The sequence below is a fragment of the Sander vitreus genome, chromosome 5, assembly GCF_031162955.1.
Source record: "Sander vitreus isolate 19-12246 chromosome 5, sanVit1, whole genome shotgun sequence".
Taxonomy (NCBI): Eukaryota; Metazoa; Chordata; class Actinopteri; order Perciformes; family Percidae; genus Sander; species Sander vitreus.
This window is the reverse complement of record NC_135859.1, coordinates 20,146,935-20,165,807: the sequence shown is the minus strand read 5'-3', so window position 1 is coordinate 20,165,807 and position 18,873 is coordinate 20,146,935. Positions and strand designations below refer to the sequence as shown.

The following is an 18,873-nucleotide window of genomic DNA, read 5'->3' as shown; positions in this document are numbered from 1 at the left end:
CTGTTCTGATAGAGACATGAAGCTGCTTTGAACAGACCAGTCACACCAAGGTCAATTTAATCCCCCCCCCCCCAAAAAAAAACTTTTATTTATTAAATTGGAAAGATTATTTCCAATTTAAGATGACTATTTATAGCTCAAGTCATTTTAGTGACTCTTTTCTTTTTTCATCATGTCAAATGAATGCAAAGGTATCATGTTACTTCTAAGTTTTTGTAGAGAAGAAGCACCACAACCATATTGGACCATGAATATTTGAATGCATTATCATAAAAAGCCATCTTCACTTACTACTGTACAGTATAATTAACCTGGGAATTAAGTATTGTCACTCATGCCATCATTACATTATATCAGGGAAGACGTTAACCTGGGGTGAGAGAGGCAGGGTTGCTTTTCATAATAATCAATTTACATTGAGATCTTTAGCCACCCTTAACCTGCTCACACTGCAGTGGAGAATAGAATAAATTATTTTACATACATAGCAGTTCTTGTCCTTGTCCATCACAATGAAAAGGATATGGGTTTAAATTGATATTTACATTGTACTTAACATCCTCACAGTTACACACGTGGACATGAATGCAGATAATGGAATGCTTGAACGGCATGAGCTGATTACCATTTTATTGTTTCCTGCTATGCCGGGGTTTTTATTTCCTTTTAGCTTTTCCTTTTACACATACTGGCTCAGGCTAGGCTTTTCGTTAGCTTTTCTTCTTGGTGGTCAGAGCCTTTTTCACTAACCATTTCTCCAGCCTAAAGGCCCAGACACACAGAGCCGATAATCGGCCGTTGGACAGTCTGGCGAGGTCAGTGACTCGAGTCTGTTCGGTGTGTTTCGTGCCATCGTCCGTCTGAGGGGCCGTTGTCCTTTATTTTGGCCGATTTGACATGTATAATCGGCGGGGCGGGCACGGCCGGCAGTTGGACTCAAATGACCAATCTGATTGGTAGAGTGCTAACCCGGAAACGGGGAGCGGAATGAGCGTGACTAGAGTCTCTCAAAATCTGACAAAAATATTTTAAACTGACCTTTGTTGATCTGAAATGAAGACAGATTCAGCAACTGCATGGCCTATTTCTCGCTTAAAATGTTTTCAGAAACACGTTTCGGTGAACTATTTTAGTACAATATGAGATTGTATTCTGAACAAGCCGCCATGACAGTCTGTCTTTGAATTTCCGGAGAAACAAGACCCATGTGACACATTTGTCCAATCAGCTGCCAGTTTTCATTTTTGGGCGACAATACAGATTAGCGCCGACTGCTGTTATGGAGACGTATTACGTCTCGTCGCTTTGGTGTGTTCCGAGGCACTTTTTTGACCAATTTGGGGAGACTGATCAGCCCAACTGCCTTTTCTGCCGACGTTTGGCCGTCAACTCAGTGTGTCTGGGCCTTTACACATATATCTGCCATGATTTTTTTGCAGGTTAGATGCTCTGTATTAACACAATTTTAGAGTGCTACATCATTCAGAAAGGCACAATTCAGCTACAAGAGAAAGTGAATAATGCAGGCACTCTGAGAGGAATGTTAGCCTCTCTTTAGTCCTTTGATTCCACGTATGAATTTAATTGAATCCCAATGACAGACCAACCAATGTTTAGAGTATTAAGGGAGACTGTGGCAGGAATACTGTATAACAAGTGCCTTAATTCCCTTAGACATAATTATGCTCTCTGATTAGGGAATTGTGTCTAAATGTAATTATGCTGTGCTTTAAAGATTTATTTTGTCTGTGATTGCATTCTGCTTTATGTTGGTGTCTCGCTGCATTATCCATAATCACACAGCTCACTTACTCAACTGTTATCTGTAAAGACATCCCTCTAGTATGGAGGACATACACTCTGTGTGAGAGTGTGTATGTGTGTGTGTTTGTGTGTATGTGTGTGTGTGTGTGTGTTTCTCCGTTTAATGGAATCCTATGAGGGATTATACACTACATTGTAAGTCTGGGTCTCATATGTTAATCCTACTGTTTTCACACCTATATGCATAATCCACTGAAATTAAGTAGTCAGTGGGGGCCTAGGGTTGGGCAATATCTTTAAAATTTCCAACCGTCAGCCCAACAACTGCTGATTGCCAATATATTTATTGAAATTTATTGAAGAAAATTCTGGTACAGGCTATAAAATCCTCTATTCCAGACTCAAGCAACACAAAACAAATATATAAATAATATATATTAGGGCTGTCAATCGATTACAAAAATGTAATCTAATTAATTACATACTCTGTGATTAATTAATCGAAATTAATCGCATACATAATTAACGGTGCCTGAACCGATACTTTTTTAAGAAAGTAAAAAAAGAAAAGAGGGTACTAAACAACAGTTGGTGACATTAAAGAATGGCTTGTTTATTGCTAAGGCCATATGGTCAAAATTAAATGATTTAATAATAATGTATAACAATAACAATAACTTATTTCACTAGTAAATTGCTGTTGAACGACAAAAACAACCACCAGATGGGAAAAGGACATTTACAATAACTTCAAATGCACCACGAGGCTGTAGTTTACCAGTTTCATGGAACGCACCGTCTGTGTTGTTTCTCCGACGGCAGCTGCAGATTGTTACATCCCGGTGTTGAATCCTCTACAGTAAAACACAGTCAAACTTTACACCGTTTAGCGTTAGCTGTCAGCATTTTAACCGTGTTTAATCCAGCTACTAGCTAGCGGTAGGCTAACGTTAGCTGCTGTCGAGTATAGTGTTAACTAGCTAGCGGTAGGCTAACGTTAGCTGCTGTCGAGTATAGTGTTAACTAGCGTCACGTGCAGCGGTGTTTGTGTTGCCTGTATCTGTTTCAGAGCATCAGAGAGAAGCGCAGACATATCAGTGGCACCAGATCTCGGTAGCCAGGGTTGGCAGGAAGAAGATTTTTACAAGTAAATGTTCCAATTAATGATCCAGGCAGCACATTCTCGTCTCTCCTTCATTTTACAGTCGAATGGTGGCTAGAACGGCTCCGGGTCAAACGTCAATATGGAGTGGATTAATCTGCATAATGTTTAACGCGTTATCTCAGATTAATTAATCGAAATTAACACGTTATGGTGTTGACAGCCCTACTATATATATATATCACATTTTAACATGTTCTTTTCATAAAACATATTAATTTCATGATTGAAATTTTCTAACAATTCATAAATAAGTTCCATAAATTAATGACAAGCTTTATAATTATACATTATACCTTTTGACAGACAAAATGCATCCAACCTATTCTTAAAATATTCACGCAGGCTTATGTGCGGCGGCTGACAAGAAGCCAACTGAGCACTCGTTCTTCAGAGGCAGACCATTGTATTAGCAAAAGAAAAAGAAAACAATCGCCTAAAAACAGCGATGTACTCAGCCAATATTTGTCAACCCTAGTAGGACCTATTCCAATCCCAGTGCACTTGAACTAAAACTGTGAGGAAAAGAGTCAATCCTTTCCTTTATAAAAAATACATTGATATATTTCAAGGAAGTATGTTTATCCAAACATATAGTAGTATGCAGTAGGAGTATGTCCTGATCTGTATGTTGGATGTTATGCTGAGCCTAACAATATAAACATGAAGATGTATAGAATTGGCTGGCATTGAGACACACACACACACACACACACACACACACACACACACACAATCAATAAACAAATTGTGTTATGAATGTGTGTGTGTGTGCCTGTAAAGGGAACGGATGTCTTTCAGGAGACCGGTTAAGATTCATCATGCATGTGTCATTACTAAATACCACTTGAAAATTATTCTAATCAATCCAATTACGTAACGCCAGGCTTAATTGAAGGGGAGGTGAGTTTCTGGGCTGATCCTGCATCCAAAAAATAAACATGCAACCTAACAGAGGAACACAAAGAAGAGGACTATGAATTCAAAGAGATACAAACATAAAGGGAGGAGTCCTTAAAAAATACAGAAAGGTCACAGGACTGTACTCTGCTACACAGGGGTGACAGGCACAAGTAAAAGAAATGCCTGAATAAATATGAGATGAAAATAATGTAAAGAGCAGGTGCAGTGGAATTCCGTGTCAAATCCAAAAAATTATGTAAATCCACTCGACGCGTTAGAGCAGAAATGATTCCACCTTCACCCACAGTACACCACACAGGGGTTCTGTTTCAACTACTTACCCTACTGATTCCTCGTCCCCTGTCTTCTCCATAATTTGTTCCCAGGATTTCAAAGAAGATGTTGGGGTTCGAGCCATTGTCAGTGAACTCCAGGAAACTGGTGAGTCCGCTCACTCCAAACTGCAAGGACAAGATGGAATGTTTTTATTTGACTGTTATGTACCGTCATGTTTTGCTGTGTTTCCTTTTTGTGTGTGATCTCCTCCTGAGTACTCAGCACTAATGATTAGTTACTGATAAACGGACTGGTAGTTACTGTATTAATAAAACATTAGGTAATCAGTTGTTCTTTTTTCCTGGGATAGTAATAAAATTAATGAAAAAATGAATAGATGAGAGACAGGATGACTCTCATAATATATTTTAATAATGATATTGACAACACATATACATTTACATCCAAGGTATATTCCGTATCATTAGCATTGTTGAAGGCTTAAAAGCAATTGTCTGCTGCCGCAGAGCATGCTTTAATCCTGCCACCCTGGGTTTCAAGCGCTGTTGAAAGCTGGTTTAGGTCCCACGCTGGATCGATCCTTAATGAGCTACTACTCATTAACGAATGATTACTTAAAGGAGCGCTATGCAGTTTTGGCCATTTCTTCGCTGTTTTCTCGCTTTTTGCTCGCAGGTTTCTCTATAGAGCTCCCCCTACAGCTTCGGAATAGATATTTGGCAGCTCCTATGTTTACTTGTGTCTGACTCCTCGCTCGGTCAGTCTGCCTTTTCCTCTTTCTCTGTTCCTCTGACAATGCTTTCCTAGCTTTCTGCTTCTTTTTTACCGGCTCAGCCATGACGATAGTGTGAAAAACTCCATCGCTACCTTGTTAGCCGGTTCCTGAATGGGCGTACGTGTGCATTGCCGTGAAGCAATTCGTTACATCGCGAGACCTGATATCACGCGATACTTCCTGCCGCTGAGGCTGGCGGCTCACCGGCCGAAAGTTGCAAGGGTGGTTTTTCCGCTTACAGGCGCTAGGGGGAAGTGAGACGACCACCATTCAACTCGAAAAAAGTCATATAACCATTCCAATGACTCCGAAACAGTTCAGTTAAGGTAAATTAAGCTAACAAATGCATAGTTCCCCTTTAACCATTAACTTACCGTTAGTGAAGCAGTGTGTGTACCCAATGATTAATTAATACAGTAACTACTAGTCTGTTTATCAGAAACTAATCATTAGTGCTGAATCAGTCACTCAGAAACTTCCCATTAACTGACTATTACCTAATGATTAATTAATACAGTAACTACAGTTACTTAGGAACTTCTCAATAACTAACCAGTCGTACATCATTCGTCTCTCAGTAACCTACATTTTTGTGTACCTTATTGTAGTGTTACAAGCTATGTGTGTGTGTCCATACTGTATGTTTTGCTCTCGGTGGAAAATCCCACTTTAGATTTGTTGCAACTTTGTTAAAAATTGCAACAACAAAAAAAAAGACAGTGTCAGTTCCCAATCTTTGCCCTGCCTCCCGGTAGTGTGACCTGTCAGTGAACGTGACACTGTGCCTGCTTCAGGGGAGGAGAGGTGTTATACTCCTTAATGTGATTCATGCTCTCTGTGTCTGTATGTGCTTGATCCTGCGTGTAAGAAACATAGATCGTGCCAGTCATGTGGGGTGGTTTGTCATCATTAACACTTGCATAGACAACCACACCTCATATCTAAGGTTTAAACTTGCATCTTAACCTTATTATTAACAATTTCAAATCATTATATTTATTCAGACATATTTGTGTGGGTACACCTCCGTGTTACATGTGTGCATAGTGTATGTATTGATGTCTATAGAAATAACGGGGGGTGGGGTGGTGGTTGCCATTAGTATCTCCTTCACGATATAAATTACACTGTTCATAAATGATGTTCATGTGCCATTTGGTTTATTAATCCACATTGACACACCAGTATGTTGTTACCATATTTAATTATTTTATTCCCCTGGGTCGACCACACAGACAATCGCAAACATATCATCCCACTTTATAAAGTATATGTTTATTTGTTTCCTTGGAAACTGGGCAGGGGTAAAACCCACTGGGAAACTGTTCATTGCCTTTCATAATTATATTATTAAATTATGTCCGCTCAGTATTGAAACAATACATCAACAACAGTTATTTTTCTTCAAATTGCACCTGATACAAAGAACATGCCTTTGGGCTCATGAGACTGAATAGAAATCAGAGAAATAAATAAGTAAGAAAACTTGAAAAGTGTTTTTAATGTGTGAAAGCTCCTTAAAAATAAGATAAGGGCAAGCCTTTTTTTTTATAATAAAAGCAATAATAAATCTGGGAGAGTTAAGCTTGGACGTTGAAACAGCCTCATGGGCCCTGGCTGAAGATCTTGGGCTGAATTGCAGGACTTACTGTGCCTATAAAGTGATCAATAAAATCTAACTGCTTAAGTCATTACGACTTGAAGGTGGATATATAACAGCCAATGACAGGGTAGTGACATGTAGTCTACCAGCAGCTCAAGCACAGCACACACTTCAGACTTTGGGGATCAGTGTAACACCAGTTTCACCTGCTGCATTTTTCATACCAAACAACATCAATAGAGCTCCTCATCAACAGCAACAAATTAGTATTTATCATTACCATAATGGCCCTGCATACCAAAACGCTGATTAAACACACAGGCACACACAGTAAGTAAAGCATCACTGCTAATACACTGTAGAATGGAACTGATGCCAGGCTGCTGAACTCAACTCTATTACAGCTTAGGGCTCTTTAACACAGCTCGGTTGAGACAGCCATCAGGGTTGGTTTAACAGCCGGGGCTGCTGATGAAAGTGTTGCCAAACCCCAGCCTGATCTCAAGGTGAAATGCAGAGATAGATATGAAAGCCATTGCACCGCATTTATTATTGTCTGACACTAATCCCAAATTAGCATTTCACTTGGCTTCATCATTCAGTCAAACTGCCATCCCTGGAGTAGTTTTTTTTATTGATATCAAAACAGAGGGCATTGATCCAATTGGATTTAACAGTGATGAAAGTGTTGCCAAACCCCAGCCTAAACTCAAGGTGAAATGCAAAGATTCATAAAATCACAGCTGTAGGATGAACTCCTCTATCTCCCAAAAGTCAACTCTTCAGGAACTGAGCAAAACTTGCTGATTAATGCATGTGCTTTTTTTAAGGTATGCAATCATTTGAATTCATGAAGTTTACTGAGCACAGAAGGATTGAGTTGTTTGTGTTGGAACTTAACACCAACCTGCCAAATGGACTAAAGATGTTAATTAGCCACCGGCTCTAATGTTGCATATTTACAAAAATGTTCATCAATATGCACTGTCCCTATTTTAAACAAATGAATCTCAATGAGAAAGGAGAAACTTTTCAGTCAAAGCAAACAAAAATTGGATTTCCATGTGATAAGAACAATGCAAAAATGTTGACTTATTTAAAGGTCCAATATGTAATATAGTTACCGTAATGAATCCAAAAATGACCCCAATGCGTCATCAGATATTAAGGAAACATGCTAAGTTGAAATACTATCTTTTCTGAGAACAATGCTAATGCCAGTATTTTATCGGAATTTCTGTGGCCTGTGTGTTGTTATCAACTGCCCAGTTTTACAGCCAGGCCGGGTTGCCAGATATACCTGTAAAAACGTAAACCCGGGCTACAGCTGTAACGTTTGTACAGCCATGAAAGCAGCAAACAAAGAAATGGGATCAACGGAGATAGATTCTACCCGACCTAAAAATAACGGCATGTTTCTAACAGTTGCATGACCAGAGACATAACAAACCCTGGGTAAATATTGGAGATGTATTTGAAAGATGGAGACAGCTTGGAGCCCAAAAGGATGCTGAGTTGGCTAATTCCCTCCTGAACAGGTAAGCATTAGCTTCAGGCTAATTTAGCACAGCTACTAGGGATGGCCATTTTTTTGTCATTTCCTCATTTGTGTAGCTACTCACGTTGAATTATATAGGTAGAGTTGGTTACTCACAAAAACAACTGAGACACAGCCAGTAAAGTGATCCCAACTGGTCCTGGCTAACGCCGCCATGCTAACCCTGCTAACTGCTAACGTTATCGGAGGACCAGGCAACAGCCTGTTCAGCGGCTGTAGCTGACAACGAGTTATTTGAAGCCAAAAGAGGGAGGCTGTAAATCGGGAAGAGAGGACCTTGAGTTTGCAGTGTGTTTAGTGATTGTTGCTGTAATTTTAAGCCAATAAAGTGTGTATTTCAGTTGGGTGGAAAAGGACAGCAAGGTAGTGTTATTTTTAGCGGTTCCTATCGTAATTCTAAGCCGAGGAAGTGTGTCTGTCTGGCGTGTAGAGAGGATGGCGAGGTTGTGGGGTTTTTACCGGTTCCTACTGTAATTCTAAGCCGAAAAAGTGTGTCTGTCTCCGCATGAGCACGGGCTTTTATGACTGTCAATATAGCCAGCATCTAATGTTAGCTACTCCACTGTGCTGTGAAGTAATGTCTGGCAATGTGAGACAAGCATCTAGTAACATTGTTGGATGCTCCGGTCTCAGCCTGGCAACCATAGTGAACTTTGAGTCTGGGGAGGAGGGGGCAGGGGAGACGACTCTCTCAAGTATTTTGAATTTGTACTGCAGTAACTATTTTAAACACTAGCTGTCAGTATTGCATATTGCACCTTTAAAGTCTCCTCCATGTCATGCTTCATCCCTGTAGGGTAATTTAGTTAAGGGAATTTAGCAGTGCCTGCATCTTGCTGTGTCAACTAGAGTGTCTTAGCTAAGGAACAATAGGTCCTGGTCCCCCAAATGTAATGTAATGAGTACAATGTCTTGAAATGCAAATACATCCTCCCACTAAAGATAGACGAGACACATTTAAAAATAGGAAGCAATCTGAAATTCAATTTGAACATGTTGTAGTTGGGTTAGAGGGGGATGAGCTATGGTATGCTTTTCTCTTTCAACAGTTGTAATCAAGCCTCAGCTCCAAACTCACACAAAGAGGCTTTCTGCTTTTTTCATTTTTGGCAGATATATTGAGAATAACTTATTTTTCTTTTCTTTTTTTAAACAAAGTATTCATGAACCATTTTCAAACTGGCATGCACTGACCTACAAGCATCACACAGCAGTAGAGCACAGCAGGAGGCTGATGAAACAGATGGACGGTCCACAAACTGAGATTAGAGTCAGGTGACTTTGGATTGAGATATCAACAACAAATATAAATCAGGGAATGGGGAGGATTTATAGTGTAGTTGGTTGTATAGCGTAAATCAGATTGTATTGGATGCTCATAGTGTTTCTTTTAGTTTTTTCAAAAGGACTCATTGTTGCATACCTCTGTTTGTACACAATAGTGAGTGTACGCTGGTTCAGCATTGCCGTAGTCTGATTACTTTTTTGTCTAATAAATGTTTAGGAACACACTATATGAGCCATGGAGATGAATTATACTGTTGGTAAAGGTTTGTATACTATAAGTTTTATCTAAGTAGATTTTTGTCAATCTAAGGTAATTATGGAGAATCTAGTCTTTCATATATGTTCACTCTATGCCCGTGATTCTGTGTTCATGAAGATAATCGGGGCAGTTACTGGGTTTTATTACCTGTCCACAACAGTCACCAGTTGAAGAAGGCTGACAAAGTTAGGAAATGCATAACAGACAAAATGTTGACAATTGAGCACAACTGTAGGCCTACCTTTTCAGGATGTTTTCTGAGAGTATTGTAATGCATATGGGTGTGTGTCACCATATGTGTCCATGTACCCATACATATCTGGATAATTCTATTGAGCAGACTTTTTTATATTAGCTCATGTTCTACATTTCAGGGTACATACACGTATAGTGTGTGTGTGTGTGTGTGTGTGTGTGTGTGTGTGTGTGTGTGTGTGTGTGTGTGTGTGTGTGTGTGAAAGCAATCAGCTCACTGTGGTTGAATACCTTCCTGCAAGACTGGAAAAGTGTGTGTGTGTTTTTCTTCTGCATTCCCATACCTTTTTGACAGTATCCAGCATGCTCTTGCCTCCCTGCCACGGTTTGGAGTTCTTCCTGATGCAGCTCAGACTGGCCATGCTGTGCCACTTCCTATCCTCTAGCTTTCTATGGAAGGTGTTGGCCAGCAGCAACACCGTATCATAGATGTAGCGGTTGGTAATCTAAAGAGAAAGAAATAACAGAAAGGCATAGAGACAGAAAGAAAATGAGACAATTACAGGGTAACACTTATATAATAACTACACACTATGAAGCATTAGTTAAGTATCAGTGAATACTTAATTCATCATTTATAAAGCATTGTTCCTACATTATTACACATTAGTATTGTATTCATAAACAATTATACGTGTTTTATTCCTGATTAATAAGCTCATCTATAATGTGTTTAATAATTGTATTTTCATACTTTATGAATGATGGATTCACCATTTCTAAATTAGGTTTAAAATGAATTACAAACCAGTTATTTAGGAGTTGTCAATGGTTCACAATATCATTAAGAAAGTGTAAGTAAATGATTACCAAACAATTTAGATGTACAATTTAGATGTACATTTATGCATGTGTTTACACATATAATGATTTAGACATGCACTAATGGTCAGATAGTATGTTAATATATGTTTTATAAACATGTATTAATACTGCAATTCATGATTAATTCAGGTAGTTAGAAAGCATTTACTAGTTGTTAGTTAAGTATTTTGGGTGACCTCATCTAAAGTAAGAACTATCTATGCCTCACAATGCATTTATAAATGAGATTGAAAGGCACTTTCTCAAGGATGTTTTGAACCATTAACAACTCGTAAATAACTGGTTTGTAAATTATGTAATGCTTAATTTAGAAATGGTGAATCATCAAACATAAAGTATGAAAGTACATTATTTAAACACATTATATATGAGGTTACGCACACACACACACACACACACACACACACACACACACACACACACACGGAAATTAATCTCAGAATTTCTACTGACACGCCTGTTAATGATAAAGCTTATTCTGCATATTTGCCATTAAAGCAAACATTTATATTTGCCTTTTTCCAATTCAGCAAAAGGCTTCCCATGCTCTTGATTGGAGTAAGGTAATTAACAGAGTATGAAAAACCCTGTTATCAAGAAGTCACTTCAGCTTTTGCATTTGTTTTGGCCTTTCCACTCTGTTCAGGTTTCCAGAAACAGTAACCACTGATGCAGATTTTATACAGTATTTACAAAGCCAAAAACAAATGTCAGTGTTGTGGTTACGGTCGCATGATTAAAGAAATCCATGGAAAAAGGGTTATTAGAAACATTTCACACCATGTAACCATTCTAATCAAGATATTGCAATTACTCCCAATAACCATGGAACCAAAAATGCAATACATCGTAAATTATTGGAGTCTAAGGTCTGGCTTCTAAGTTTTGGGACTATCTTGTTCCTTAAGGATTAAAAGAAAACTTTTTGGATGTTTTTTAAACAGCAGAGATGTAGACTCAAACAGTTGAATTTAATTCCAGGCTAAAAGATTAATTCAGTACACGCACAGTACACTCAACTATGTCTGAGCGGGGTAGCTTGTTCAGTCTATCACTTTCCTTTCAACATGCTATTCTAAAATGTAAAGGAACCAAGTGGATAAGCTGACAAAATGCTCCTTGTAACATGTAAAATAGTAGACAGACAGAAAGACAAAGAAAAACTAGTGTCAAGTTTATCTTACATCTAACTTTTCTCTCACTTTCTTTCAAAGTATCCTTGCTCTCACGGTTTTGTCCCAGTCTTTGACTTGCTTTCTTCGTCCGTCTATCAATCTGTCTCACTGTCTCTGTGCCTATTGCTTTTTCTCCGAAAATTAAAGTGAAAATCTACTGCTCTATAGGGAGCTTTAATGATCAGTGGGTTCTACACTCCAAGCAAGCGTGTGTGTGTGTGTGTGTGTGTGTGTGTGTGTGTGTGTGTGTGTGTGTGTGTGTGTGTATGTGTGTGTGTGTGTGTGTGTGTGTGTATGTGTGTGTGTGTGTGTGTGTGTGTGTGTGTGTGTGTGTGTGTGTGTGTGTGTGTGTGGTCAGCCTAAGTTGATGTGCTTCAGTGCAGTGTGAAATTGGGCTTCTGGGCCACTCTCTGACCGCTGAGCTGATCGGCTTCCTCTGTGTGTGTGTGTGTGTGTGTGTGTGTGTGTGTGTGTGTGTGTGTGTGTGTGTGTGTGTGTGTGTGTGTGTGTGTGTGTCTCTCTCTCTCTCTCTCTCTCTCTCTGAGTCTTTCTATCCCTCCCTCCTTTCCTCTCACACATTCAACCATCCATCCACCCACCCACTCACTCATTCACTCACTCACTCACTCACTCATACACAGAGGATTTTAAACTGCACCATTTGTACAGGGTGTTTGAATTATGCATGAACAATGTTTTTTTTTGCTCTCACTCTCAAAAACACATTGTCCTTGGCTGAAATGAGTTACACTCACATGCACACACATACGTAAACACATGCGCATCCTCCTTGGCCCTCCACAGTAGAACACCTCCAGTAGTAGTAACACATAAGATTGGATTTTACCCAACAAATAATGAAAACGTTGAAAGGGCTTGATTCTTAATGATAGCTATTTATATTTGAGAAGAACTTAGGACACAAGGCAAGATTTAATTGCATGCATTACTGAACGCTTCAGGGCCTCCAGGAGTTAACAATGTCTATTTTGCAAACGGCAAGGCTCAAACCAACTCTAGGCTTTAATCAACCTTTTAGATATAATTTAAAAAAAAACAAAAAAAAACGTAAATATTTAGATGGTTTTTAACCCTAGGCATTTTCTTGTTTATTTTTTTCATATTATTCTATTTCATTTGATTAAAAAACAAATACACATGTCCATTCACTGATTACAGTGGATGAAAGCCTAGAACGAAACAGTCTTGAAAGGAAGATATCCACATAAACATTAAGACCACGTTTCTGTTTTAAAGTATTTCTAACTTTCATCAAATGTGTTCCCCCAGGGTCTTATGCCTCCACATAAATCAACAGCACATTAATTCAATTTCATATTTTTGTCTTGACACATAAATAAGAGTGTGTTCCCTTTTCTCCACTCTATTTGATGGAAGCTTGATGAATCACATACACAAAAAAGGGGCAATAATTGCACACATATTGCCACCCTGGGGGACATATTAGTAAAGTAAAGAAAATGTGAAGCGTTGAGAAAAAAAAATGTCACTGTGTTTTCAATGACCATACTGTCAGCTGAATGGTGTGGAGATAAACACATATAGTGGGGTGTGCCAGCTTTTTTCCTAAATGATTAATATTCCAGGTAAAAAAACTCACAGGCACAAGCTGAAACAATGTCAAATCAGCAAGCCTGGTGTAATGGGAAGCTTTCAGATTGAGAGACATGTTGAAATGTCAAACTAAAACACTGGGAGTGATTTAAAAGACAGAAATGGAGCGCCAGAGCAGCTTTTAAATGCATAACTAGTTTGGGACTTTGACTTTTGAAATATTTTGAAATGAAAACCCAGAGAGCAGTGTGTCAACAAAAATGTGAGAGTATTTCAGAAGATGTGCGCATGTACAGAATTTTTAAACACATACGTATAACACATCAGTACTTTTGAATGGATGATGGTTATAGGTCACTCACTGTATGTGCCAAAGTTAAGTGTTGTATTTTTTGTCTCTGTATGTCAAGGTTTTGTGTTGCATGTTCAACAACAATTAAACGTACGTATCAAATGTGAAATGGTCACGTTATTTTTAATCTATTGATTCGTGTACACTGACACGTTCATCTTGTTTTTTTCACGAAATGGGAAGCATCTATACAGAGGTTGGGTTTAGGAAAAGAAAAACGGGGAAAGGACACGTCACATGCCGGGACACGACGCGCAGTCTCTGGGGGACGCGCAACAACAACGGGACGGTTGTGTTTAGGAAAAGAACAACAGGGAAATGAAATGCCATACGCAGGAAAGGGCCCCTGTCTCGGGACAGTTGTGTTTAGGAAAAGAACAACGGGGAAATTAATCGTCACACGCGGGACACGATCCCCGATCTCTAGGGTGAAAGTCCTGTGTTGTTTGACCCATCCACCACCCCGACCAACCTCCCTGCGTGGATTTTCGGCTTTTCATACTACTTCCTACCGCAGTCGTGCTGTGAATACGAAAGATCCTTTAAATTTATGCTCACCACCATGAAAAAAACGACATAAACGTGTCCCTGTACACAAATCAATAGATTAGTTCGAGCAGTTGGTGACCATTTCACGAACTGCCGTGAGACTGGGTTGTCCGTATAGTACGGGATAGAAATAAGAAATTCACTCTGGCTCAAATAAAGATTGTTCACGAGTCACTGCATTCAAATGAGCCTCCAAAATGACAAAAATGTTAAGAAGAAAAGAAGCTTGGATATTTTCTGAACCATATGATGGATTTGCACATGTTCCTGTGAGTGGTATCACCAAAAACAAGCTCTATTGTTTTCTTCTTAAGTCTTTTACACTGATGCACTGTTTTGTGCTGATTATAGAGCTGCCTTTTTTATTGGGGGCAAAGTTGCCCAATAATGCAGTTGGCAATCAATTGACTGTATTCCTACTGGACATCCCTCTCCGCTTCAAGTAAAAGAAATGACTGAACCTAATTGCATGATGTCTTGCTCTTTAGTTAATCACACTGCAAGAGGAGATGATGCCAAGGACGAGGCCAACACAGTATTTGGCTAGCACTGATATTATTGACAAATGTTTTTTTTGGCGATAAGTGAGCAACTTTTCAGCTCACTGTATAAACATTCACACTCAACCTTTTAGTCTTACATTTAAAGTGAATTATCATGTTGACACTCTAGAAAAGTAAATTCAAAATAAAACAGAGAAATACATAGAGTATATGTTTTTAAATTAGTGTAATGTAATGTGTTGACTTTTTTATGGAACATCATGCAACTATTCCTACCTACTACTTACTACTGTACCCTATTTCTACCACAGCCTAATTTGTATGTCAAAAAAGTCTTATGGCACAACTCTATCTTATAGCCACTAAATACACACATACTACTTACATTTTTGTGTGGCTTACAGCTTACAGTACTTTAATTATGACACTTGCGCTTGTTTTGAGTATAAAACCGGTATCCTGATTTAATTACATTTTTTAAATTAAAGAAATAAAAAGACACCAAAACAACTCACCTCTAGCTGGTGAGACTTGGGGTTTTTAGGGTCACATAGCGAAGTGTTAATCCTGTGGTTGTGTTTGACACAGCGCTGAGTTGTGTTCTGGGGCATGGGGAACGTCTGGCGCACCAACGTCAGCCGACCGATCGACTTCATGACTAACTCCTGCAAGTCGTAGTCTGAGATCTCCTGAGAGGGGGGAAAGAGGCGAAAGATGGTGGTGGGGATAGGTGGAGGAAGGATCAGGGTTCAGGAAAGGAGAGAGTGGGGAATAAATAACGGAGAGAAGAGAAAATCAACAACTCCATCACTTCATTTATTTTTGCAGATGACAGCCAACATTTTTGACAAGAAAAATACAACAAACCATAACCAAAACAAAAACTTGGTGACATACCACTTCATAAAAGTCCCTGTAAAACTTAATGTTATATATGCCCTACTTTTCCCATTAATCACCACACTGAGCAGTGAAAAACACATTGTCTACACCATCTGCAAAAATAGTTTTCAATACCAAAGGTACAGGTCAGCAGATGGAAGGAGAGAGACAGGAGAGTGAAAAGCACGTGTGTTTGTTGTGTGCATACATGTGTGTTTGCACACTGCATGTCCTTGCAAAACCTTGGGGGAAGAATCATTGCTAATTTTAGCCCTAGGACACAATCTCTCTTCCTCTTTCAATCCTTGGATCTCCATCCATCCTCCGCAAGCGCACAGGGTCATGTGGTGACGAGATGAGAACTGACGTTTATCATCCCTGGTTGGTGGCGGTAACACCGCCACCAACCAAGACAGCCTTTGCTGTCTTTGCATATGTGTGCACTGATTATCTATGTTTGTGTGTGCACAACCCAGTGTTTGTAAACCTGTGTGTATGTGTGCATATGATTTTAGGAGATTGTTTTTAAGCCTTCTGATCACGCAAAACCATTTAGATTCTGTTTCATTTGCACATGGCAGCCCGCACGACAGGATGGATGGGACTCTGCCTGCAGACCACGCACATAAATAAATAAGCCATCACACACACTTGATAACTGCGAGGGGTAATATTATAGGTACCACCGGTTCATTGACTAATCTCAATGGATTTCATTTGAATGTAATTAACGTTCATTGAGGCTGGATCAACGGTTTTATACAGGCTTCGTTGGTATAGCTTTACTCATCTAAATTAATTAGGCTGATATATGCTCTCGCTCTATATGCACAAATATGCATTTTCTTCTGAAATTAAATTGATGCTGTTTTGAATATTTAAAATAAAATACGTTGGATTTGAGACTCAAAGGTGCACATTCATGGTTATTCCAAAGATTGTGGTTCTACACTTGTTTTCCTCTGCTGTCAAATTCAATAAGATTTTCTTGAAATACAGTAAGTGAACTGGGAGGGCTGGATCTACAATTAATTTTAATAAAAAAAATAAATAAAAAAAAGACAAAACAGAAGAAAGGGTTATTTATGCCTTGAAGAAGAACTGAAATAATTTAACAGGTTTAACCTTGTATGAATGCCCTGTGCTCTGAAGTATCTACTTTCAAAACAGTACAAGTAAGGAGTCTATTTCCTGGTTTTTGGGGGTAAAACATGGCAAAAATACCAAACAGCTGCTTACATAAAACCCCTAAAGGGAACTGAATTACAAAGCCAACAGAAGAAAATGCAGGACAGAGAGAAAATGCTGAAAATTGCTAAAAAGGCAGATCTGTGAGCCAAAAGAGAATTAAGATTCACAGCGGGCAGTCAAGGGCATGCAAAGAAACATCGGCAAGCAAGAATTATCCAGAGTGCCCCACTCAAAGGATCAAACTCAAACTCAACGCACCAATGCACAGGAATACAAAAACGCACACACACACACAGACACACCAAAACTTAAAAGGAAAAGATCATTTTGACATCTCTCAACAGGCATTTGTCCATCTTTTTTCCTTTGTCACGTTCTGTTTGCCTCTTCGTCTCTGTCTCTCTGAGGACAAACTTAACAGACTTCACCCAGTGTGACTTTCAGTGGTGGCATGCTCTAAAAGCTGTTAGCCTTTTAACAGACTAAATGAATGTGACAAGTACACACACACACACACACACACACACACACACACACACACACACACACACACACATTTCAAATCACACATGCTCTCATCGCTCGTCACAGTGGTCCTGGGAGAAAGAAGGTAGCCTACTGGTGTAGAGTTGACATTCACCTTATATTATTAAACTGCTGTTTTTTCATGTTTCACTTCTACCATAACTTCCTTCAGGCCCCTTACTGTCAATCTTTCATGGGCTTCTTCAATCAAAACATTAAAATAAGATCAAAATACATAGCATGTGAACTCCGTGGTTTAGTTTGGTTTTGAATAGTCTGGTTTATAAAAAGTAAACCTAAACCAAATCAATTTATTTGACCTTTAAAACAAGCATGGGATAATTATGGCTGATTGACTTACAGTAACAGCTTGAGAAAATATGCAATCACATTCACTATCGGCCAGTCAATATCCGCCTAGTTTTCATTGACATATTCAATCATTCTAACAAGCATTTGAGCAAAGGTGGCATTAATGGTAATCCATTATCATTAATCAAAGTCCCCCTTTAAGCTCAACATTCAGATACAAAATAATTCAGTCCTAAGGATGGTTTAGTGGCCTCCAAATCTGTGCACCAAGTCCAACTACCTGTAACCAGAAGCTTTGGGTAAGCTGTAACCCCCAAAACGCCCTGCAGCTCATATATGGAGTGAATCATGAGTTGTTTACTACATAAACTTGAAGTTTTGGTCTGCAGGCATCTTCATCAACCTCAACCCATCACCTCTCTCCTCTTCCCTCTAATCCCCTGTGGGCACCAAATCCTCGTCTTTAGTGTTTTACTTGAAGAGTCAAAAGCAAAAACACATGCCTCATTCTCAATTCTTCTTGGCACTTCTTCCTCGACCCCTATACTTTGTCCTCTTTCCTTTCTCCCTTAAAGCTCTCCCTCCCCCTTTGTCTCCCCAGGATACACTAAATTCTTCCTTCTCTCTTCATATCTGTAGATGAGGGGAAAAAGCCAGTTATATTTATTGTTCAAACCGTCCTACTCCTCTTCTCACCCTTGCAGCTCCTCCCTGTTCTCCCCTTTTTCTATTAGAATACTAAATACCTCTGTTTTGCTCGTATTCTAACATCTTGTTCCAGCCCCCAAATGCCTTCTCTACATTTGACCCTTCTTTATCATCCTCTCATTTATATGCTTTTCTCCCCAATGTATTAGGACTTTCGTCGATGTTCTTAAAAGCAAAAAAATAGCAAAGGATGGTGATCTTTATCTACAGTATTATGGGTTCAAATACTTGCTATGTCTTTTATTCGCCAAATACTAATACAGATGGAGATGAGGGTTAGAGCAAAGATAGGTATAGCAAGATGGTGGAGAAGACTAAATGCAATAGTGTATACACATGAAATGTTAATTACAAGTTAACGGGGGAGAACCATCGACCCAAATGCAATCAGTGAGACAGTACATTATACAGTA

General features: G+C 39.1%; 1 protein-coding gene across 1 annotated transcript in view; it reads right to left on the bottom strand.

Moving 5' to 3' along the window:
- The window catches only part of grid2 (glutamate receptor, ionotropic, delta 2), a 248,700-nt gene that overhangs the window by 164,114 nt on the left and 65,713 nt on the right, over positions 1-18,873 (bottom strand). The window contains exons 4-6 of the mRNA XM_078250909.1: positions 15,358-15,531; positions 10,148-10,309; positions 4,171-4,290 (exon numbers count right to left, since the gene is read on the bottom strand). Coding sequence (XP_078107035.1) covers positions 4,171-4,290; positions 10,148-10,309; positions 15,358-15,531 — 456 coding nt within the window. The remainder of the gene's footprint in view (positions 1-4,170; positions 4,291-10,147; positions 10,310-15,357; positions 15,532-18,873) is intronic.